General features: G+C 38.9%; 2 protein-coding genes and 1 pseudogene across 5 annotated transcripts; 1 reads left to right on the top strand and 2 right to left on the bottom strand.

Annotated features, from left to right (window-relative positions):
• Nucleotides 1–787: 787 nt before the first annotated feature.
• Nucleotides 788–4,400, top strand: LOC121741383 (protein ALTERED PHOSPHATE STARVATION RESPONSE 1-like). 2 transcript variants are annotated; one of them, XM_042134110.1, is made up of 6 exons: nt 788–1,296; nt 1,795–2,684; nt 2,776–2,960; nt 3,102–3,322; nt 3,408–3,738; nt 3,832–4,400. In XM_042134110.1, the coding sequence occupies exons 2-6, from the start codon at nt 1,865–1,867 to the stop codon at nt 4,264–4,266; spliced, it is 1,992 nt and encodes a 663-aa protein (XP_041990044.1). In that variant the 5' UTR covers nt 788–1,296; nt 1,795–1,864; the 3' UTR covers nt 4,267–4,400. The 2 variants fall into 2 exon arrangements, with proteins under 2 accessions (XP_041990044.1, XP_041990043.1); XM_042134109.1 differs by having other exon boundaries at nt 788–2,684.
• A 110-nt stretch (nt 4,401–4,510) lies between these two features.
• LOC121810791 lies at nt 4,511–5,746 on the bottom strand (annotated as a pseudogene).
• A 3,088-nt stretch (nt 5,747–8,834) lies between these two features.
• On the bottom strand, nt 8,835–23,287 carry LOC121741382 (ABC transporter C family member 2-like). 3 transcript variants are annotated; one of them, XM_042134106.1, is made up of 28 exons: nt 23,058–23,287; nt 21,948–22,394; nt 21,096–21,274; nt 20,397–20,436; nt 19,817–19,973; nt 19,608–19,722; nt 19,440–19,520; nt 19,275–19,299; nt 18,467–18,523; nt 18,251–18,316; nt 17,670–17,744; nt 17,024–17,131; nt 16,301–16,435; nt 15,608–15,714; nt 15,425–15,518; nt 15,037–15,204; nt 14,452–14,592; nt 13,730–13,930; nt 13,471–13,569; nt 13,222–13,374; nt 12,574–12,956; nt 11,832–12,015; nt 11,339–11,662; nt 10,385–11,141; nt 10,143–10,264; nt 9,796–10,041; nt 9,294–9,708; nt 8,835–9,218 (listed from the first exon to the last, which is right to left on the bottom strand). In XM_042134106.1, exons 2-28 carry the CDS (start codon nt 22,278–22,280, stop codon nt 9,121–9,123), a joined length of 4,863 nt encoding a protein of 1,620 aa, XP_041990040.1. In that variant the 5' UTR covers nt 22,281–22,394; nt 23,058–23,287; the 3' UTR covers nt 8,835–9,120. The 3 variants fall into 3 exon arrangements, with proteins under 3 accessions (XP_041990040.1, XP_041990041.1, XP_041990042.1); XM_042134107.1 differs by lacking the exon at nt 23,058–23,287 and adding an exon at nt 22,916–23,038; XM_042134108.1 differs by lacking the exon at nt 23,058–23,287 and adding an exon at nt 22,720–22,848.
• Nucleotides 23,288–23,788: the final 501 nt, after the last annotated feature.

Here is a 23,788-nt window from a genome sequence, read left to right as displayed (position 1 = left end):
TTTCAACGTTACGAAGTAGTTCACATGGTGAATAACTAAGAACTCCGTATTCATGTTAACTACGAAAAAAAATTGAGGCTAATTGTATAAAAAATCATGAAATTTGTTCAAATTTTAATAGAATTTAAAAATTAGCCTGAAAAGTGATAAAGATTTGTGATGTGATGTATAAATCACATAACATATTGCTGAGATGTTTTCCAGTGAAACGGCATTTTTCTTTTTTTTAAATAAATAAACAATGTCATTTAACTCGTCGCTGATTATAACCACAAATAATCTTATTTGTTATATGACCAAAACTTTTCATCATAGTTTTCCCCGCATAAATTTATAAAAATGTAGGACGAATTTAAATTTGACCAAACTTTACTATATTTTTTTTTATCAATTGAACCTATAAAATACGGTATCACCATAAGATCATATGGAGATGTTTGTGGTAGTAATAACATATTTTAAAATTGAAATAAAAATAGAAGTATAGTCGAAAATCCATATGAAAACCCCTTACGAATGTTTAAGTATTACTCGAAACTGTGGAAAAGGATATTCGCCAAACTCTTTTTTCAATTATCTATTGTTTCTCTTTATAATTTTTCGAGTTATGTAATTCTACAATATAATTAACAAAATCCAACGACAAAATCCATCTGTATGACACTATAAAATTTTATTATATCCAAAAAAACAAATTTACTACTACTATTATCATTCTACAAACGAAAAAGACAGTTTTTTTAATCCTAAAAAGAAAAATAGGATAAAGTGCTGTCGTCTTCTTGATATTGCTTTGGATGCCTCGTCTTCTTGGGTCTCGAGCTCCTCTCTCTGTATCAAAAACTCACTACACATTTGCTAGACTTCATTTATCTCCCATTTTCTTTCTTGATACCCCTCCGTACTTTTCATTTTAAATCGTTGATTGATTTCCTTTTTTAATTAAAAATAAAACTTTTCTTAATAAAACTTCATTTACTTTTTCCTCGTACTTTACCTCTCTCCACTTTAACTCAATACATATCATTTTCATAATTTCCGTGCTAAAAAGAAATTCATCACCTGAGATGGGACATGGGACATGGGACGAGGGAGTATTTTATTTGTTCATAGTGACATTGTTGCCTCTGACGGTTCTGTGTCAGAAGCATTCTTTTCTTTGTTTTCTTGAAAGTAAACATACTATAAGAAAAAGAATTACTATCTGGATAACTTTAGTGGTCCATATGGCGAAAATGTTTGATCTTTGACAACAAACATTTGGATATTTTTGAGGTTTAATATTCCAAAAAGAAGGTGAACTGCACTTCTTTTTTGACTGCCCTTGTATTTATTTAAACTCTACCACGCATTGCAAATGCAAGTTATAGTTTTTAGCTCTGGAAATGTAATCTCTGTTCTGAATTATTAGTCTGCAATCTGAGGATTTTTCACTCATTTTTCTAGATTGTAGTGTAGATAGATAAGTTCTAGTTCTATGTTTGTGATCTCAGCAGAATTTTTGAGTTGGTAGCAATGTACTATCATATTTTGTCATATTCCATGTTGTCTTGATTCTGTGGAAAATAAGTAATGAAATTCTTGAGAGTTGAATTTAGTGCCATTTTCAAGCATTTTTTAGAGTATAAATATGTTATGTGGACAACATGTTTGGTTGTGTAGTTGCAATTCTTTGATTTGAGCTTAGGTTGTATACTTTGTATTTTGCCTCCATGGAGCTTTGGAGGTCTATGGTTTCTGATTGTTTCACTTTCACCATCTTTGACTAATACTGATTGAGCTTTGCTATTATAGTGTATGTTAAAGGCCTAAAGGGGTAGAGGAGTTGTGCGAAAAATCGTTATTGTAACAAGATTTGGGGGAAATGGGCTGTGTTGCATCAAGAATTGATAAACCAGAGAGGGTGAGAATGTGTAAGGAGAGGAAGAGGCTGATGAAACAGCTCTTGAGATATAGGAAAGAGTTTTCTGATGCTCAGATAGCTTATTTGAGGTCATTGAGGAATAGTGGAGTGACACTTAGGCAGTTTACTGAGCCCGAATCCTTGGAATTCGAGGAAATGAGTTCTGCTGCTGGATTCCCTCCGTCCCCTCCTCTTCCGTTGCCACCATCACCTCCGCCTCCCCCCACTTTTAGCCCCGACCTAAGGAAGTCTGAGGGTAAATCGAGAGAGACTCAGTCTGCTGTGGAGGAAATCATTGAGGTCGATGAGGAGAGTAGTCATACGCCACCCCCACCAGTTCCTAGCTCGTCTTGGGAGTATTGGGATGTTTTTGGCTCTGCCCCGGTGCATTGTGAGAAGAGAAGTGAGACAATGGAGCAGGGCGAGGAGGAGGAGGAGAATTGGAAGGATACAAATGCTGAGTTCATAGAAGAAGACGAGGAAGAGGGTGTTTTTACTGTTGATGATGATGATGATGATGATGACATTGATATGCCACCTCCTCTGGAGCAACAGGATACCGAGTTTGTTGATGATAGCTCGTCTATGATGAGCTGGCACACGAAGGATACAGCTGATATGGCAATGGTGGTTTGGAGGGGCAAGAAGATCTTGCCGAGTGTTGTCAAAGACTTGGACGAGTATTTCCTGAAAGCATCCGCTGTGGTGAAGGATATCGCTGTTTTCATAGATATCAACGAAGGAGGCACATTCCTTTACCAGAGTACCAACGAGGACAAGAGTAATTGTTTTCGTCCTTATTTAGTTAAGTAGATAAGTAAATGTTGATGTCTTATGCACCATCTGATTTCGTCTGTGCATCGACTGTGCAGGGAAGAGAAGCAATTCAGCAAAGGTTTTCAGTGCCTTGAATTGGTCGTGGTCGTCTAAATCACTTCAATCCACTAGAGAAACGGGATATATGTTTGGATCCGGTGAGCCCTGCAAACCCGGAGCTCATTGTGTCACACTCGAGAAACTTTATTCAGAGGAACAGAAACTCTACAAGGATGTTAAGGTAATTTCCCTAAGTAAATTATATACTTACGTAGTTATCAGTTATCACTCAGAACTTTGATATGTTGTATAAACTGATTGAAAGAAGAAATATGTAGTGAAATTTCATTTATGTTTCTTGTGATGTTTCCTATTTTCCTAGGAGGAAGAGATTTCTAAGGTGGAGTATGGGAGGAAATCTTTCCTACTGCAGAAACAAGACGAAGAGCATGACTGGACCAAGGCCGAGAAGACACGCTCTGCGTTTGAAAGTCTGCAATCTCACATCTCATCTCTCCAAGAATCGATTGGTAGGTCTTCTTCGACAATACTAACGCTCGTGAACAAGGAATTGCACCCTCAGCTGATCACGCTGGCTTCAGGGTAGGACCCCAGTTGACTATGATCATGACATGTAACGCGTTCTATGATTCTCGCTTGTAAACTGATGTGATCTCGTGTATCTCAGGCTGATGCACATGTGGAAAACGATGTACAGCTCTCATCAAGTCCAGAGCCATATATCTCAGAAGCTGAATCATCTCATGGATCAGCAAACTGTGGAGCCGACTACTGAATCCCTGCGGCAGGCTGCAGGTCAGCTGCAGATGGAAGTAAAGTTATGGCACCACAGCTTCTGCAAGCTCGTGAAGTACCAGCGTGAGTATGTGAGAACGCTCTTCAAGTGGATTGAGCTCACTAACTATATCGAAGGTGCTAATACCCGTCACAGCGAATCACCAACGCTGCACACCCTTTTGGACAAATGGCAGCAAGCACTTGATAAATTGCCTGATAAGGTATGATTCTTGAAGAATTAAGTTAAATAAAATGTGGATGTATGTGTTATGGAGTATATAATTTGTTACAATATTTTCCTTTCTTTCTTGCAGATAGTGTCTGATGCGATCAAGTGTTTACAGTCTGCTGTTTACTCCATCATCTTGCAGCAGCAACACGAATGCGACTTGAGCAAGAGATCTGAGAAACTTGTGAGGAAATTGGAGAGGGAACTCGCTTTTCTTGCAGAAATGGAGATGAGGTTTGAAGGGAGCATCTCCTTCGAAGATTCCAAGCATCCGTTAATAGCTAGGCGAGCTAAGGTCCAAGCTCTGACGAGCTTATCCGAAGACGAGAAAGTTAAGTACTCGAATTCTGTTAAAAGAACCAGAGCAATGATCCTGAAAAACCTACAGACAAGCCTGCCCAAGTTGTTTCAAGCACTGGTCGTGTATTCGAGCGCTTACTGCCACAGCTTCGAGGCGATCCTCAGCTACACAACAATGTCAGAATCCGAAGACATGCAGACTACAGCTTCTGAACTTTAACTTAGGAAGATGCAGTTCACATTGTACTTAGGAATTGGCAAACCTTTCTGTAACATGAGCTTTTATTAGTATCTACCTGGATTTGCTTATCCAGACTCAATGTGAAATTTAATTTTACAGTTGATTTGCAGTGAGTTCTTACATTATAAGAGACATCCTACTACTCAAATTCACCTGTGTTTCTCCCATGTCCCCAATTTCATGCTCTTGAAGTTGAAGCTCCCTTCCACCTCCTCTTCCCATGAATGCATTGGGAAGACATCGAACGAGCTGTATGTTCGGGCCAAGTTTTTTGAACAGTTGTAACTAAGTTGATTGATTACAGTTAAAGATCATCCCAATTGTCTGAAGCATCTTCCAATCCAATTCTAGGTTGCTGCAGTCCATTTCTTGCCAACCTGCTTATCTCTGCAAGACCTAAAATGCAGAAAGAAAAGGTAAAAATCAAACCCAAGTCAAACAATGTAACAAAAAACTTAGCTTCTGTTTGCATTACTTAATCCTGGTTTCAACATTCAACACACCTTCAATCACTCTGTAGAAAGCCGACCACCATGAGTGTCTCGACACCTCAAACTGTTGTAGCGTCTCCTCGATCTCCTCGTCATGCTTCCCCAACAATACATCCTGCAGAAGCACTACTGCATCCTTGGTTTTGCTGATCACATTGCTGTTCCCCTCGAACCCGAGCACCTGCAGGTCCTTCACCGCGGAGCTGAGGTGGCAGCGAGGGCGTGCTGCACAGCAGCGTTCCAACGCGAAGATAGAAGCCATGACGCCGTCTCCCCATCAAAGCGGTCTCCTCTGTCCTTCCTCACAACAACCAAGCCTCGGAGGTACTCAGCATTGGCCTGCCCCGTGCTCTGCACCATTTTGGAGAAGGCACTTGCTTCGTTTTCGAGGAGCTTTGCAGGAGTGTCATACTCGACCACCTGAGAAGAAAATCGCTCTAGTGATGCTAAAACTGCAGTGATCAAGAACTCGAACTCATGTGGACACGAGGCGTACCTGGCCAGCATCAAGAACGAGGATCTGATCACTGTCGATGATGGTGTTGAGGCGATGAGCGATTGTGAGCATCGTGCACGATTTGAACTCTTCTCGGATGGTTTTCTGTATAAGCACATCGGTAGTAACATCAACTGCAGCCGTTGCTTCATCGAGCACCAGGATCTTCGACCTACGAAGCAATGCTCGAGCTAGACTTAGCAGTTGCCTCTGCCCAACGCTGAAGTTCTCGCCGCCTTCCAAAACCTTGAGAAATCCCGAAAAAACATCAATCAAGTTAGAAGTTCCAATGATTATCTGTATTCCCCGATAAAGAAGACTATCTGTAACGTTTTGAAAGCATACATCAGATTATAATCAACAACAATTTCTCAAACTTATTCTAGCCTAAAATGTTTTCTTTATTTCAACCTCTCGATCCATGTTTGACACAGAGCACAGTGTAGGCTTGAGTTTGTACTAATTGAATCATACCAGTAATCACAAGACAACAACTTCTTGAAATCAAGAATTGCTCTAATTTTCAGCAAATTTAATCCTCTTGATCATTCAATTCCAAACAGGAAAATGGAACCAATACAAAATAGTAACTTGAAAAACCCCACATTCAAATTTCCCTCCAAATATCAAGAAATCAAATACTGAGTGCCAAAGATTTTTAAAAAATACTAATAAAATAACATCCAAAAGAATCAAGAATTAGCAGTGACAAGAAGAGAAATCAAACATAAATCTCGTACCACTAGTGTTAGGAAGTTCTTTGCCAATGCCAAATGTCTTTGCATGAGAAGTGAAACGGTGCAAACAACAGTCTCACTTCTTCCAAGACATCGATCACATGGAACACACTTAGAGCACCCGCAACGCGTGCCGAAACCGTTCCGCGTGCCGTTCCGCCGGAACGGTTTCGCCGCGGAACGCGTTGCGGCGCTGCATTCCGCTCCCGTCTCGTTCCCATTCCGTGCCGGGTGCCGACGGCACGTAACGCGGCACGGAACAAGCCGCCACGCGCCTGGGCGACGTGGCCGATCCCCGTGCGTGCGTGCTTCCCACTCGCCGGCCCGCGAGTGGGACACGTCAGCAATGACGCAATAATTATTTTTTTTTTATAAAAATCGAATTTTTTAAATTTTTTTTTTTTAAACGGTAACATTACCGTTTTTTTAACTTTTTCTTAATTTTTTTAATTTTTATTTTTATTTTCTTATTCTATAAATACACCTAATTCATTCATTTTATACACAACTACACATCTATTCTTCCTACATCAACATCAATTTCTCTCCAATTTTCATATTCTATCTCTTCAAAAAATGTCCGGCGACGGCAATTACGGTGGTGGCGGCGCCGGAGGGTGGGATCTCAACGCGTTCGGCGATTGGGAGACCATGTACAACACACTTGGTGGTTCTGGGTCATCGACGCCGGGCACGCAGGGGTCGGCGACGCCGGGTGGGTACCAACCACCCACTTTCGATGTGGATGCCTACGCTCGAGGCTCCGGCTCGCGGCTTTCCCAGGGTTTGTCCCAGATTCGGGAGGATATCCCCGTTGAACCCACTCAGGGAGGAGGCCGAGGCGGTGGAAGCTACAGGGCTGCGTCTGAGGCACCCGAGGAGGATGAGGAGGAGGAGCCGGAGGATCTGGGCCGGCATCCCTACACCAACGAAGAAACAAAGGCGGTGTACACCGCCTGGCTCACCGTCTCATATGATCCCATCGTCGGCAACCAACAAGCCGCCAAGTGCTTCTGGGAAAAGGTCCGTGATGTCTACCACGAGACTAAGCCGAAAGGGGCCCGGAAGCGCAAATATACAATGCTTCGTGCTCACTTTGGCCGAGTCGATTTACAGGTCAAAAAATTCTGCGGGATCTACTCCACCGAAGCGGCGCACTACCAAAGCGGAGCTTCGGGCGCCGACATACTGAGGGCGGCTATGCGCGCCTTCCACCAGGACACCGGTGTACAGTTCAAATATGTTGATATTTGGCAGCTCGTCAAGGACGAGGAAAGGTGGGCCGGTGGTGTCCGCTCCAGCTCGGGATCAACCTCAAAGCGGACGAAGCACACGACGAGCGGCCAGTACTCGTCTGGTGACACCGATGCGCCCAGTGATCGTGGCACGCAGGAGGTTGGGGTTACGGCCGCCGAGTACGAGGGATCTAGCCGTGGGCGCCGTCGTCCGCAAGGGACGAAGGCGGCGAAAGCGGCTAGAGCGAGGAAGGGCCGAGGAGAATCAAGCCAGTCGGCCTCGGGATCGGGCTCACAAGGAGGCTCGAACACACTTATGGTGGCGTACATAACCGCCACAATGGCGGACACTTCCCGCTTCTCGTACGCCCAATACACGGCCTGGTGGAACGGAATTGTGCATATGGCAGGACTACTTGGTCTTCCCCCTCCCCCTAAACCTCGACCGCCTCCGGAGGATGATTCGCCGGCGGAGTAGTTTTTTTATTTTCCCACGTTTAAGTTGTAATTTTTTTTAATATTGTGTGTTTTTTAATGAAGTATGTTTGTTTTTTAATAAAGTATGTTTGTTTTTTAATAAAGTGTGTTTATTTAATTTAATTTAGTTGGAAATAAAAATAAAAATTGAAATAGAATGAATAGTAATTTAAGGAACGGTTAAGGAACGGTTAAGGAACGGAGGGTTGCAGATTCCGTTCCTTAGTTAAGGAATGGAGTAAAAAAGTACAGTGGGGCCCTCAAATAGTGGTTTAAGGAACGGTATAGGAACGGTATAGGAACAGCGTTGTGGATGGCCTTATAAACAAAACATAGCTCCAATACTAAAATAGGAAAAATTAAGATAAAGACATAGGCTGGAAGGCTATAAAAAAGGACAGAGAGACAAAAAGTGGCGAGCGTCATTGCTTACGAACTCCTAGTCTCCTAACCTGGAAATATGGAGGTTTTTCGGGTTTAGAGAGAGAGAAATTTTCGTCAAAGACAATTCAGTTGTATTTCTACTTTGGATGAATTGAGAGAATGCAGTTCTCTTTCACAAAGTCGGGCGCCAAATAATGATTTGGTTGGCTTCGATGATTGATGAATAATGTTATTTCCAAAAATAAGTGCGGTACAGGTGGCAAATTCTACACTTCAAAATAGAATATTCTGAATCAGTTATGACAATGACGTTGTTGATTGGAAACTCTAGATCTCATCTAATCATCAGACGATCTATCCTGGTCGTGTGATATTTTTTTTCATAATTTGCGGTATATATAAGTAATGAGTCTAATCACAGATATTATTGAAAACTTATTAATATCTGGTTACATATATGCGCGAATTAATAAATTTATTTCATTTTAATAACAGCAATAACAACTTAATAATTTAATATGACCTTTAATAACGCACAAAGTATACGCATATAAAAATTATAGAAACATGTTTTCTAATGATATAATCTAAATATTTAATCTAATCCATTTAAAATCTTAGATAATTTCAATTCAATAAGTCCCAATTCATTAACCACTTTAAATTCAAATCTTATCTAATCAAATACTACTATAGTGCTAGTATAGAAACTAAAAACAAACACAGGTTTTAATCGAAAATTAAGGTTAAATGTAGCCATATAGAAAAATGGAGGAGTTCTTGAACTTCAATTTTCCCTCCAAATTTGGTGAAAATGACATGAATTTAGTTCAATAATAATCAAAGCCTCAAAATTCACTAAAAACCTAGGATGTTACAGCTGTGGAAAGTCTCAACAACAGACTCATTTCATGTTCAATAATTCCCTGCAAGAACGGCTAATTCTCCGGCAGGTCCAAGATTTTATTCGACCCAAAATCATTCCTGCAGATGGCAACGGGCTGAGATCCGGCCTACATGCCGGCTTGGTCCCAGTCGATTGTGGTTCGGTCATCAAAATCATCCCCTTGATGGAACTTGTTGCGAGTGAGTCGGCTCATTGTGGCAAGTCCTGTACAAGGAGCTCAAAAATGTTGAAAAGTATTCACAGATTTGTTGAAAATATTGTGTTTCAAAAGGAGTTTACCTTCAATCATTTTGTAGAGAGACGACCACCAACCATCCTTAGAAACGTTGTGCTTTTCGAGATTCTCTTCGATTTCTTTGTCGTGCTTCCCCTCCAGCACTCCTTGGAGCGTGATCACGGCGTCCCTTGTCTTTCTGAGGACGCTGTTGTCCTCATCGATCTCCAGCTGCACGAGGTCGTTCTGCGACGAAGTGAGGCTGACCGCGAGCGCGTACTGCGCGGCTGCAGCCCAGCGAGACGAGGCGAGCCATCTCCGTTGCCCATCCAGCTGTCTCTCTTTTGCGCGCTTTTCGCCCTCTCTAAGCACGAGGCCACGCAGATATTCGGCGTTTGCAGTCCCTGTGCTCTGCACCATCTTAGAGAATGCACTGCCTTCTCGCCGCAGCAGTGCTTCAGGAGTGTCGAATTCGAGAACCTGGCAAACGAGGAAAAGACAAGTCACGTTATGCAAGGAAAATGACACAAAGTAACCGAAAGGGGCAGCTATTCGAAGGTTACACACCTTGCCAGCATCGAGTAGAAGGATATTGTCGCAATCAATGATGGTATTCAAGCGGTGAGCAATGATCAACATTGTGCAGGATTTGAACTCTTCACGGATAGTCTTCTGGATGAGCGCATCGGTTCTGACATCCACAGCAGCTGTTGCTTCATCAAGAACTAGAATCTTTGATCTGCGAAGCAATGCTCGAGAAAGAGACAACAACTGTCGCTGCCCGACACTGAAATTCTCCCCTGCTTCAGAGACCTTAAGACACAAAGTAAAAATGAGAAAAATGGAAGTTCAAAAATGCATCCCAACAAGAAAAAACCAAAATGCATCAGAGGCAGAGAAAAAGATTTATCTACCTCAGCATCAAGGCCCAAAGGATTCCTTCTGATGACATCTTTTAGGTGTGCCCTTTCTAAAGACTCCCACAGGTCAGCATCGTTGTGTTCGTTGAATGGGTCAAGATTGAACCTAACGGTTCCTTTCCAAAATATAAGAAGGAATCGTCAGGCTAAAAGTTAATACAACATGGACAGTACAGAAATGAAATCATATGGTGCGTAGTTACTCAATTAAAACTAAGGTTTAAGATTGCCCAAACCTGAGAAAAGGACAGGCGACTGTGGAATGATGCCAAGAACCTTTCGGAGGTCCATTAATCCAAACTTTGAAACGTCACAATCATCGATCAGTATTCTTCCCTTTTCCAGCTCAACCATTCGGAACAAAGCATTTAGCATGCTCGATTTCCCAGCCCCTGTCCTTCCAACTATTCCAACCTTATCACTTGGAGAAATGCTGAAGGATATTCCATGTAGAACAGGAGGGAGTTCAGGCCTATATCGTAGAACAACATCTTCAAATCGAATGGATCCAGCGGAAGGCCAGCCGGGAGGTGGGCGGCTATCCTCAATTATGGCTGGACCTTCTGACGGCAGATCTATATAAGTGCCAACGCGCTCAACAGCATTCAAACTGTTTTCTGCCAGACTAGCAAGTCTTAGAACAGCAGTCAATAAGCTTGTAATGTTTAGCGCATAACTGAGAAGCAACCCCATTGTAGAGGCAAACGCTTCTTGGTTCTCTGCTCTTCCGTTCTGTAAAACAGCAAAAGCTGCTGTAAACCAAATCATAAGGCCTCCTACTGTCTCTAAACGAATGGCAAGCCAGCGGTTCCCACTCATGCTAACAAGAGTAAATCTGATATTGTTGTCCATTGAATTCCCATTGATGGTGGACATCCGATCATGTGCTTTATATGCACGAATAGTTGAAACACCATTAAGTGCTTCTCCAAACTGGGCATACACAGGAGACCGACTGATGGAGTCCAAGCGCTTCACTTCTCTGGCTGTGCTCTGAAAACATACAATACACCATCCTAAATCTCGAGCCCCGCCAGTATCATAAGTAAATAAATCAGAAGCAACCCATAATGTCATTAAAGAGGTAATATGCAATATGTATAGCATAAAATTTGAAATAGACAGCATTTCCTAAACATTGAACGACATATCTATCAGCAGTAGTCTGATTTAATATGGAAAGTGCATACCTGGTAGTATAGATAGGCTACATAAAACAAGACCAGAAGAGGCATAATGGCCCACAAAGACATTGTACTAACTATTCCAATGAGTACAAATGTTGAAATAAGCTGTGACACTTGACCTAGAAACATGTTCGCAAAAGGAGCGACAGTTCGATCAATGTCACCTAGATCCTTGGCAAATCTATTGATGATTCGTCCAAGTGGATTCGTGTGAAAGAACACCATCGGAGCTCTAAGAATAGAATCTAGCATGGCATTGTGCAATCTTCTGGCAGCATAAAGGCTTGAAGTGATCAACCAAAATGAATTTATTAAAGTAACCAGAACCTGTGATTTGAAGATTTAGGGAATGATTAATTTGTATCATATAGCAAATAGAATGTTAAAACAAAAGGCAAAAGTGAACAAAGCTAGTAGTACTAACTATTATAAGAAGGCATGCCAAGATAATGAAGTTCCTTTGAAATATAATCAGAATGACTAACAGAATACTTACTTGACCAAATGAGAGGAGTGAATAAATCGAGTTGTAGTATAATGGCCCATGAGTATCCTGGTGGCTCCCTTCATCTGTCCAATAACTTAGCCATGTACTGCTTGAAACTCGCAGGACTTCCGTTGAAACATAGCATGAAAACATAATCATAACAACCCAAGCACCTCCTAAAGCATTTTTGTATCTGCAGCATTTAAAAAGGAATGATAATCCACAAATCAGCACAGAAAATGGAGTATTACTTTAGTAGATGCAGTTTCTACAATTTTATCGCATATCCATAACATCACACAAGACACAAGTCATATCAAATAAGTAAACCATAGTGACATTAAATTCTTCAATCGGTCTTTTCCTTAACTCATCAGTAGATTCTCATGCATTTAAGGTGTGACCTACAGATCAACCTAAAGTCATAACTAGCAGGAGCATAGAAAGACACGACAAAGACAAAATTGGAAAGCAGTAAATGGGAAGCAGATTTCCACATAATGCATGTACTTAGCAGAAAACATACAAAAACATATAGCATGAAAGTAAAACTCAACAACATAACACCAACACAAATTATTTAATAGGAACTTCAGCACACTCTTTGGTTCTACAACATGACTATTCAATGTTGTCAAATGGTCTCAATGGATTTCCAATAAACGGAAAGCATATTTCCTCTAAAGCATGAAGTGAGCTCTAACTAGCATTTCAAACTCATTCTTATTAGAAGGAGAACTGTATTTTCTACCTCATCAAAACATTCCAGCTCACAACACCAGTTTCTCGTTCTTCCTGCTTTATAAGGATAGACTTCCCTTCTTTTTTGTGTGTTTGGTTTTCATCTCTAGACGTCTCATTGTTCGTACCATTAACGGTGGGCTTAGAGTCTTTATCATCAACTTTTCCAACATCTTCTGGCTCTTCTACATACTCTTCCATTTTTCCAGCATTTTCCATCAATTTCTGGAATAGAATGCCACTGTTTGAGAGCTCTTCATATGTTCCCTCCTCTTTCACTGTACCTTCATGCACCAAGAGAATTCTATCCACTTCTGACAGAAAATGTAGCTGATTTGTGACTAGAACTCTTGTTTTCTCTCTTAATTCTGTTTTGATGCATTTCTCGAAAACCTAGAGAAGCACGTGGAAGAACATCACTAATACTACTCCATGCATCAGCATTTAGAACGGAAATTATGGCCACAGTTAATCTTTAGACATAACCATCAATTATACTGTTTTTCAGCTTACAAAATACTCATTATTAGACTACATATTGAAAAACAGAGATGGCTGCCGTAATATTAAAAGCAGACAACCAAAAGAATGATGTTTCTCTCATGGCCTAGTTGCAGTTGGGTGATTTTGAATGACATGTGCATATTGGAAGACTTACCTGACGTCCCACGTGTGCATCCAGAGCACTTAGAGGATCATCAAATATGTAAACATCTGAATTAGAATAAACAGCCCGAGCCAAGGATACCCTCTGTTTTTGCCCTCCACTGATATTGATCCCACGTTCTCCTATTTCGGTAAGATCACCACCCTATCACGCGGTTGCAAATAAGTGAGAATATAAATTTCTCCAACTCAGTAACAATAGATGTAGTTGACCATGCAATGATGTTTATAAGATTCTTACTGGCAGTACTTCAAGATCATGCTGCAGGCAGGTTATATCTATCGACTTCTCATACCTTGCAGGTTCAAATGGGGAACCAAACAGTATGTTGTCACGGACCTAAGAACAGAAATTTTTTTGATAAGGTCAAGTCAACTAAAGTTAAAATGGTACATTTTGCAAAGTTACAAAGTCACTAACTTGACAAAGACTTGTGTCAAAGACAGATTTGACACATGAACAAGCACAAGACTAGTAAAGAAAGCACTAACGAACTCACTGTAGCGTTAAAAATCCATGAAACTTGTGGTACATAAGCAACATTCCCTCTGATGACCACATTTGCATCTGCCACTGGAGGAAGCTCTCCAAGCATTGCTGACACAAGGGATGTCTTTCCTTCCCCAGTGCTGCCAACAATAGCAACTAAGCTACCGATTGGTATATCCAAGTTGATATCTGACAAAGTTGGCCTTTCTGCCTGTAATAGATATTTAATTAAGTCGCAAAGGGTCAGAAAAAAAGTACTCCCTCCGTCCACAAAAAATAGTCTCATTTGTGGACGGCACGGGTTTTAATGAGAAATTAGTAAAGTAAGAGAGATGAGGAGGAAAAGTGGGTAAAGTAAGAGAGATGGAGAAAAAGTAAGTAAAGTATGAGAGAGAGGAAAAAAAGTGAGAAAAGTATGAGAGGGAAACTTTCCATATGAAGAAATGAGACTATTTTTTTGTGGACATCCCAAAATGATAAAATGAGACTATTTTTCGTGGACGGAGGGAGTATTAGTATATGTTAACCAACTATCTGATAAAGGAAGAAAGTGAGGAGAAATCGAAGAAAAATAACTCTAATTGTGTCACGGCACATGATAAAGTAGAAAGATGATAAGGGAATGTTCCACTCACAGGATCACAGGACAGATCAAATGAGTAAATAGTACACCACTGAGGTTCAAACTACACAAGAAATACAATCAAACAAACAAGTGTAAACCTAACAAACCTTTGCCTCCCAAGAGAAGTATCCATTCCTGATTGAGATAGCTGGTAATCCTGGTTCAATGGGTGGATTAGGAGAGAGAGCTTGTTCATCGGCTAGAAGAAGGTCCTCCAGACGTTTCAGTGAGACATTTGCATTAACAACCTGTGAAATCACCATAGAAAAACTATGTATATATGATTCAACATCTTAGATCCAAAACATGAAAATAGAGTCTCAGTTGAGATCATGCCAATGTTCAAATAATTATGAGTCGGATAGTGCTATACTAGACTATTTAGAACCAATGGAATTCATAAAAGATGGTCAATCATGGTTCATGGAATGCTAATAGATCACAAGTAGTTGATATATCGACCAAAGCAATGGCATATCAAGAGTGTATGCGCTATAACTATATAATCTAATTAAGGATCCTTACAGAGATTTGCTTACACATTTAAAATGTCATTGGGATCCTGAAAGAACTTAGATCACAAGCATACCTTAAATTTATATTTCACACAGGGAAAGTCATGGGGAATTAAAGATATATAAAGAAGATGAGAACTGAACATTGCAGTCCATATGACAGATGTAAAAGGATACCTGTGTTATAATATTTGGAAGCATGAAAAGTGGGAAACGTAAGACAGCAAACAATGACAGAGATGTAAAGGCCCTTGCAGGTGTCAAATCTCCTCCAAGCAAAGTGAATATACCAAACGAAATTACAATCACCACAACAGGTATGCTGTTAAGCATGAAACTGTTCAACTGCAAATCAGAAAAGTAATGTCATAAAACAAACTTCAAGAATTTGGAACAACAAAAAGAATAATTGGGGGAAAAGCGTAGGTGAAATTTAAAATTAATTGAACAGTTACTAAATAGATGACGTCGTGAAGATAAAGCAGTGAATATGGAAACAAATAACACAGATTTTATGAGGAAAAATAAAAGACTGGAAAAAACTTGGCTAGTGAAGAAATCATACAGCTCCAAGCAGCTGAGCTTTCCGGTACCATGATAACTCATCATTCCTGACAGTTTGAACCTTAGTCTGGAAACTATTCTCCCATGCATAACATCTGCATCCATTATGGCAATAAAGAAGCTCATAAAAGAGATGCATAATGTGAAACACGGATTAAGAAAATGTATAGTACATAGACCTTACTTGACAGTATCCATAGCAGCCAATATTTCATTCATGAGCCCAATTCTCTTGTCTGTACGTTGTAATCCTTCTTTTGTCAGCTTTTGCATCTTGCTTATAACAAATGTCTGTTCGATTAAATCAATTGCAGACAGAAGTTACTACCAAGCAACATGAAAGGGCTTGATAGACTCCAGTAACAAGGGCCCCCAAAAACCAAAGAGTCAATATTAAGAACTATGCATGTAGAACAGGTAACTTTTGGCGATATTTCGTTCTAGATTCTACTGAGATTAAAAGCATAAAGCAACATGTAAATAACTCCAGATTTAACGTAGACAATAAACATGTCTTTAGTTATAGTCAGAAATATACTTGGTATTTCATTCATCCCATTTATGTAAAGTCATCTAGGCTTCAATGTGATAGGTCATGGTCTTCTTAATCTTATTAAATTGTTAATTATCCATTCATAAGATGGTTGGCTGCCGGACTTTGGACACCTTCCACACCAAATCGCCTCAAGAGTCAAGACCAACGAGCGAAAAAACAGCACTATTTCTCATGTAATAAGCTTCAAAAAATGGATGGCACACTCATATAAGTTGATCAGTTCAACCTATTAGTCATTATATCTTTAATCTCTTCTAACGCATCCACACTACCTTGAGGGATAGATGAATGAGCCAAAGAAATCTTTAGGTCAGGTTATACCTGTATAGGAAATAGAAGAACAAGCAAAAGTGCCCCGAGAAGAGCAGCAACACCCAGCTGTTGGTAAAGAAGAATCAGGGCAATAATAATTCGGAAAGGAGCTGACCACAAAGTGTGGAGTGATTGACATATTTGCTGCAAAAAAAAAGAATGTAGAGTAATATTAAGCAATGATTTATACGATCAAATATTACAAAGCAATAAATAAATCATTTTAGTATGTGCTCAAACAAGAACCCGTGTATAAAATTCATGCTCTCCTTTTGAGTTTCTCACTTATTATCTCTTTAATAAACAGGTAAACATTGAAAAGAACTAAAACGTGGCAAGCATAAGGAGAAACGAATGGCAATGGGACCAATAGAAAAGACAGTTTCATTCATAGATCACCTCAGCAATGTCCAGTTTGGAAGAGAAATTAAAAAAAACATAAATGTCTTCCAAAGAAGTTTGTGGGCATAAAAAAGAAGTGTTGGGCCATCAAGAAGAAATTCAGCTTGGCTCACCTCATGCTGAGATATTGTGCAAACAATTTTCATCAAAGATAAGTTGGTGCACATGGGAAGTCCTACCTTTGCAAGTTATATAATCGTCTTACCTCAGCCTCACACACACTTTGAAGGAATTATATATATTATGTCAGATAAAACCAATCCTCAAATTTTCATGCATGCAATAATGAAGAACCACAGCTCATGCTTCTCAGCAGGAAATGAAATATACCTGAAGAGCTTCAGCATCTGTAGTCATCAAATTAGTAATTTTACCAGATGCAAACATTTTGCGGCTCTCATGAGTCAACCTTAAAGATTTGCGGAAAACAGCAGCAACCTATAAATCATTTTAAAAATTAATAAGAACCTTACAGAACGAAAATGCTACTCAAAGTACACACAGTGCCTTTTTTAAATTGAAACACACTCCAGTCTCCTCCCACCCAAACCAAACTTAATATGGAAACTGAGAGGATAACTCACAAACTAAAGGATATTCATACCAAATACTCCCTCCATCTATGAAAAGTATACAACGTATGACCAGCACACATTTTAAGAAAATAGCTGGTGGATACTGGTGGGTGTGTTTTCAGTGGATAAAGGGTATTACTAAAGGTTCCACTATGTAGAGAAAGTGTATTTTTTTGTTAAAAAGAGGTGTTTGTAAGGTTGAGATATATAATAAGAGTGTGGGATCATGTACTAAAAAGGGAAGTTGTATACTCTTTGCGGACACCCAAAACAAAAAATTGTGTATACTTTTCGTGGACTGGTGGAGCATATATATCAAGGACTCAAGCTTAGATAGATCAAGAAGTAGTTTCTACAATGAGGATCACAAGACAATACGAGACTCCAGAAAGCTAGCTTACCAAAGTTGATTTTAGACGATAGCCAACACGCATGACATTCTGAAAATACTGAGCTTCGCATAACACACCAACTACCTGAAATTTATGAATGAAAAAGGAAGGTGAAAAATCCATCTATTACAGACTACGATCTTCATAAGTGGGATATAGCAACCAAAAGATTGTGTCAAGCACTGTCACATGATCATCAAGATGCATGATTGTTTAGAAGGCTAAAAAGTATAGTGCAGCAAAGGTATCAAGTCTACCGCAACAGAATCATAAACTAAGTAAGCTCTACTTGAATACAAAGGACTGTCTTTAATCCAATATTCCTAAATAAGTGGTGAGTTCCTGGATTCCCTTCACTAGTTACTCAGAATCCAGTGTAGCTGCCCAATACCACCATTAACATAGAAGGTAAAGGATATAAAACATGAACCTGAGTTCTTAAACCCGCAAGCAAAACTAGTGGACTTTCTTTAAAATGACATGCAAAGTATAATGCAACATCATTACCAAAAATTTTAAAAAAAATCACAGTAACAAGTGCAGTAAATATTCTAAAGTATGACAAGGGAAATGGTAAATTCATTACGTACCACTCCAACAAAAATTGAGAATGCATAGATGTAACCAATCCAAGCTGGGTCTCCTCGTTGCATTGACTGTAGATGCCACCAATAACAATAATAAGTTAACATCCTCCTGCAAGCTCAAGGGGACATGGACTTCTTTTTCTTTCTAAGTGAGCTAGCTTGGGGATGACAACAAAAGTGTGCATGCAGCTTCTAAAAGGTAAATGGAAATAAACTAACCTCTAAGAGAAGGTTGAGTATAAGGGGACCAACAAACTGAGAAAGATCATTCCCTATCTGCATGATGGAGAAAAAAGTTCTCATGTTATGCAAGGGAATGCCGTTTAAATAGCCCACCAAACTCAAAGGATAAAATGTTAGTGTGAATCTTCTTAGCACATAGAATTCTGTGGAAAATCATTTCAATCTACATTCAAGAGATCAAAAACTGATAAAAGAGATTCAAGCAGTAACAAAATTTAAAGATGGCGTGCTAATCGGCTAATCTAAATCATGTAAGCACATACTGACCTGGGTAAATCAACTAGCCAAACCACATGGCATTAGCATTACATTAACAAGTAACAACATAAGGAGTAGTGCCCATAACCAACATTAGACCAATGTAATATGATGCTCGTTGACTTCATCAATATAGACAATGGATTGATCTTTCAAACAGAAAAGGGAAAAAGTTAATTGAAATATAGAAGTGTACAGAGTGACTTAGTTAGTCGCTGAAAGATATTCTTGGCGAAATGCCGAAATGCTGTTTTACACTAACACATCCATAGAGAGAGACAAACAAAAACACACACAAACATATATGCATTTGTATGCTCATGTAAATTGATTATATACTCATGTTGTTTCATGGCTGAATCCACATATTACTCCTTGGTCTGCAACAGGTCAGAAAGTGCATGTAGAGAATGACTGAAACAATCCCAGTTCTGATTGCGTAATGGCACTTTACTAAAATGAAAAAGCATTGAGCATCAATAAATGATAAAAATGTCAATAAGAGAAGCCAATATCAGTTTACTACCTTCCAGAAGCCTCCCCACCAAAATCTGAGAAAAATTAAGAAAAATATATAAAAAAGCAAAGAGTCACGATATTGAACAGTAGAAAGATGTAGCAGTATAAAAATTGTATGAGCATATTCATGTCATGAAGATATAATTTGCAAGTATTAGCTTCCAGGACTAACCTTCCACCAAGGCTACGATTTAAAGCTCTTAACAGCCAAGGTTTCGGTTTCCGAATCTCCTTAGCCCAAGATTTTTGGAACCTAAACAATTTATAAAGATAATGATTAGCTACTAAGCAAAAGGGAGGGGGGGAGTAAAAGAAAGGTAAATGAGCATTTGTAACATACGAGTCATTAAGTGTTTCTGTTTTATCCCAAGAATCAAGTTGCCAAACATCCTTCTCCGTGAGAGGCCTTCTATAACCGAGTTTCATGATCTGGCTCATCCATGAATACGTAATTTCTGAAGCAGGAGAAGCAAAAACCAATAATTAATTGAATGAAATATGAGGGTAAAAGTAACAGCATCTTTTGATGAGCACACTATAATAACGTACGAGAAAATAAGTTGGCTTGTCTCTCAGGACAAATTTGCTCCCCTCCAGGAAGCTCTTCATAAGCAGTATTGTCCTCAGATTCAGTTTGCATTGGGGTATATCCCGGATAGGGATCCAAATCAGGGATATAAACAGCCAAGAGGACACCAAATAAAACCTGCACAACTAACAAAGAATAAACTGGAGCTCTGCAGGGACAAGCAGATTAAGAAATCAAAGAAAGACTTCCTAGGGCAATATTAAGACATGATAACCTATTATTCTATCAAATCTATCATAACCTAAATAGTCTATTATGTGAGACGGAACCTACTCATTGATGATGACCCACTTTAACAAGGGCAAAATTAATTTATATTTGCTTCCTTTTAGTTTTTTAGTTCAAATGTCCACCAAATTTTACAGGATTCACAATGATTGCCTTATGCAATCTTCAAGTTGTAGCATTTGGATCCCAATGAAATTGACAGTGAACACATCTGAAAGAAGGGTGTTGTTGGCAAGCCTCATCTCATAAAAGTGTCATGAATTTCCGGCTGAAAATTTATATTTGAGATATGAGAAGTAGGGCGAAACAAACCTGGACAGCCACTTCACTAGCATACAAAGCGAGAACAGACCTGCAAAGACAAAATACAAACTTAATTGAGAATCCCTAAGTTGAAACACAATACATGTGCATGATATAGCTCCAAAGCAACAAACTCTTCTACGATGGAAGAAAGAGGAAAAAAAGGGAGGAAGTGAGGCGGATGAAGGACATACATTACACTATTTGCATTCTCCATCCTAAGACTGTATCATGTAATTTGTCACAAATCCAGGAGTGAAGGGATACAAGCCAAGTAAAATTATTTATATAAACAGTTTGATCAAGAAACTGTAGTGATTGGTGCAGCAATGAACTTTAAGTAGTCTATTTAGATTTCATGTAATCACACGGAAGATCTTGGCAATACATTTCCATGCCATGGGCTTCAGCATAATAAAATCAAGTTACATTTTTAGAATAAGAAACATAGATGTATAACATAGTTCAAAGGTTGGAATAAACAATTTGACAGAGCCTTGCATGAAAATTTAAACCAGATGACAGTTATACTTTACACGCAATGCCTAACTGCAATAGAGAAACAATAACCAATGTGAAGCCAATAAAGAGACAGTACAGTCTTTTGTATGAGTTTAAGGCAAATTAAGATGCCATAAAACTATAAATTTTAGCATCAGTGCATCACAGATATTAGCTTTCTTTAAAATTGCTAAAAAGAAGACTAACCAATCATAATACTCCTTGACAGAAAGAACAAGGTTCAGCATTACAGCATCTCCTACAAGAGCATAAATGACCCCAAACCTCACAGCCCAACGTGATTCACAGATGTACACCTTTGTCTCCAGTCCAATCATCAAAAGCATAGAGCACCATGTTACAGCCTCAATGACTAAAGAAGCCATCTACAAGCATAAATATAAGTTTCAATGCCCAAACAAGAGCAAATTGTTGAGCTTGTTCTGAATAAAATGACAGATTGCAATAAGCAATACATGCAAGAGACACACTTTGTATATATTTTGAATTAGATATTCACCCACTCTGAGTTATAGTCAGTAGTTTTCTTATGTTTTATTTCTTAAAAAGTCATCGAGCATTTTTAGTTGCATAAGGTCATGGGCTATTAAAACACTGAGTTTTAAAAAAACATAAATGTATTCCAATATATATAGAAACACACATCCAGTGGTATTTGGAAAGTTGAAACCACCACCTAAAAAGTAAAATTAATTATGGATGCAGAGTACCTTGTAGAAATCAAACAAGCTAAGCTTCAAATATCTACGTAAGTTCAAATAACTTTGCACAAAATATAGGTGTTTTCATGTGTTAAGGAGATTAGTCTCCTTAATAATTATAACATAAACGAGTATGAATATCTGATATCATGAATTCATGCCAATTTTCATAAAAATGTAAACAGAAGGAGTTCAAATTACTTTGCACAAATAAATGCAAAGTAATCCTAGTAATGAGCTTCATAAATAACCTGCTACTTGGTTAAAATTACCATTTCTTTAGGGAGACTAAGTGAATCCTTGCACACAATATCATAAGAGAAAGAAAGCAATGCACCTCATATGGGGCAAGACCAGGCTGGCCGTCCACGTTGAATGCTGAAATTCCCATCATCAATCTAAACAAAGGTTCTCCAGTACAATAAAGAGCCACCAGACCCAACAAATAATTGTAATAATTTGATTTTAGGAGAAATCTCTGAACTGAGAAGTCTCTTTTCATCCGCCATAGACGATTTATGCACAACCCTAGAAGAACCAGATGGGAAATGCAGATAACCAAAGAGTCAGTAGCACACGGGGTGTAAGCTCCAAATGCATTTTCCACTGCTCTTGCCCAGACCCCATTCTTGACAGGTTGGCAATACCACTCAAATGGCTCGAAAGCCATTTTAATCAACTATGACTACTATTCTTCTTCAATTTTGCACGTATATATATCCCCTTGCCTCAGCTCTCCCCTGTTTTCCGAAGACGTGGTTCAGAACGAAATCGACTATCCTTCCTGCAGAGATTCAAGTCAAGATTATCAGAGTATGTAATCTGGAAACTCAGCATATCATATATTACTCTCACTCCTACTAAAGTCAGACCAGTAGTAAAAATCTATTTGATCCAAACAAAAAACAAAAAAAAAACAAAACAGATTTTAGTCAGCTAGAGAAGACAACAACCATCTTCCAAACGCCTAACACATTTCTAGTTTCGACTTAATTAAGTAAACACTGCCAAAATTTTCAAGTCATTAAGCAAGAAAATACAGAACTACGCAACTTAACAAGGGAAAAAGGTTACTATTCTACATGAATATTCACACAATCAGGAAATACTTTAAGATTAAGCCTTCCTCACGATCACTGTGGGAAATTCAAGTAATGGAACTGGGAAATACGACGTCGGAAAACCAGAAAACCAGCAACCAATCGAAACTTCAATGAGCACATAAAACTCCAATAACGTGAAAACACAAATAAAACAAAAAATAAGATCAGGATTTCAAGTATAGAAAAGGAAAAAGAATCTGACACCCGCGAAAACAGGATAGGTTGCAAAGTCCGCCGAAACACAAACAAACAATAAAAGCGCGATTAATAATTAGCACAAACGAATCCATGAAAAAAGTAAGGAAATGTAACAGCAGCAAAAAAGTTGGTAATTCTGTCAGTACTCGGTGGATATGAAAAGCGAGGCAATGATTCCGGGGCACACTTGAAAAAGGAGAAAAGGTTCCTTTAGCGATAGGGTTGAGAAAGAGCCAGTGAGCGGCTGTCAATTGTCGCAGTGTAGTGGGTGGGGCAGAGTGAGCGACTGAGAGAGGAGTTGAAGATATGAAATGCCTTTTTCTCCAATCAATTCATCGCCACCGCCATTACCAAATCTCTCTCTCTCTCTTTATGTTTCCTTTCCTCTATGCAGAGCTGAATTTAAATATTTATAGTCGACAAAAACAAAGGCGTCACCGCTTACATAGTTACATAAATTAGGCATGCACACCGGTCAAGAACCGCCGGTTCCGGTTCATGAACCGACGGTTCATAGTTCATCATACCCATGAACCGGAACCGGCCCGCCAAGTATCCCGACGATTCCGATTCCGGTTCACGATACATCTCTATCATCTTTGTTTATATTAATTTATATCTTAACTATCTTCTATTATTACAACTTAACAACAAATATAATTACATAAAGTATTATTCTTTAATTCTTTATCATTATCGATTTGTTTGTGTATAAGTTTATGTGTGTGTTAACTAATAAATACCATTATACACATTAAGAGAATAATTATTATATAAATTGTATTAATTTAGTGATAACTATAATATGAATAATTATTTATCTATATACAAATCATATTACTCAATAATTATTTATTCTTATCTATCAAGAATATAT

The sequence above is a fragment of the Salvia splendens genome, chromosome 7, assembly GCF_004379255.2.
Source record: "Salvia splendens isolate huo1 chromosome 7, SspV2, whole genome shotgun sequence".
Lineage (NCBI taxonomy): Eukaryota > Viridiplantae > Streptophyta > Magnoliopsida > Lamiales > Lamiaceae > Salvia > Salvia splendens.
This window is presented reverse-complemented; position numbering and strand designations above follow the sequence as displayed.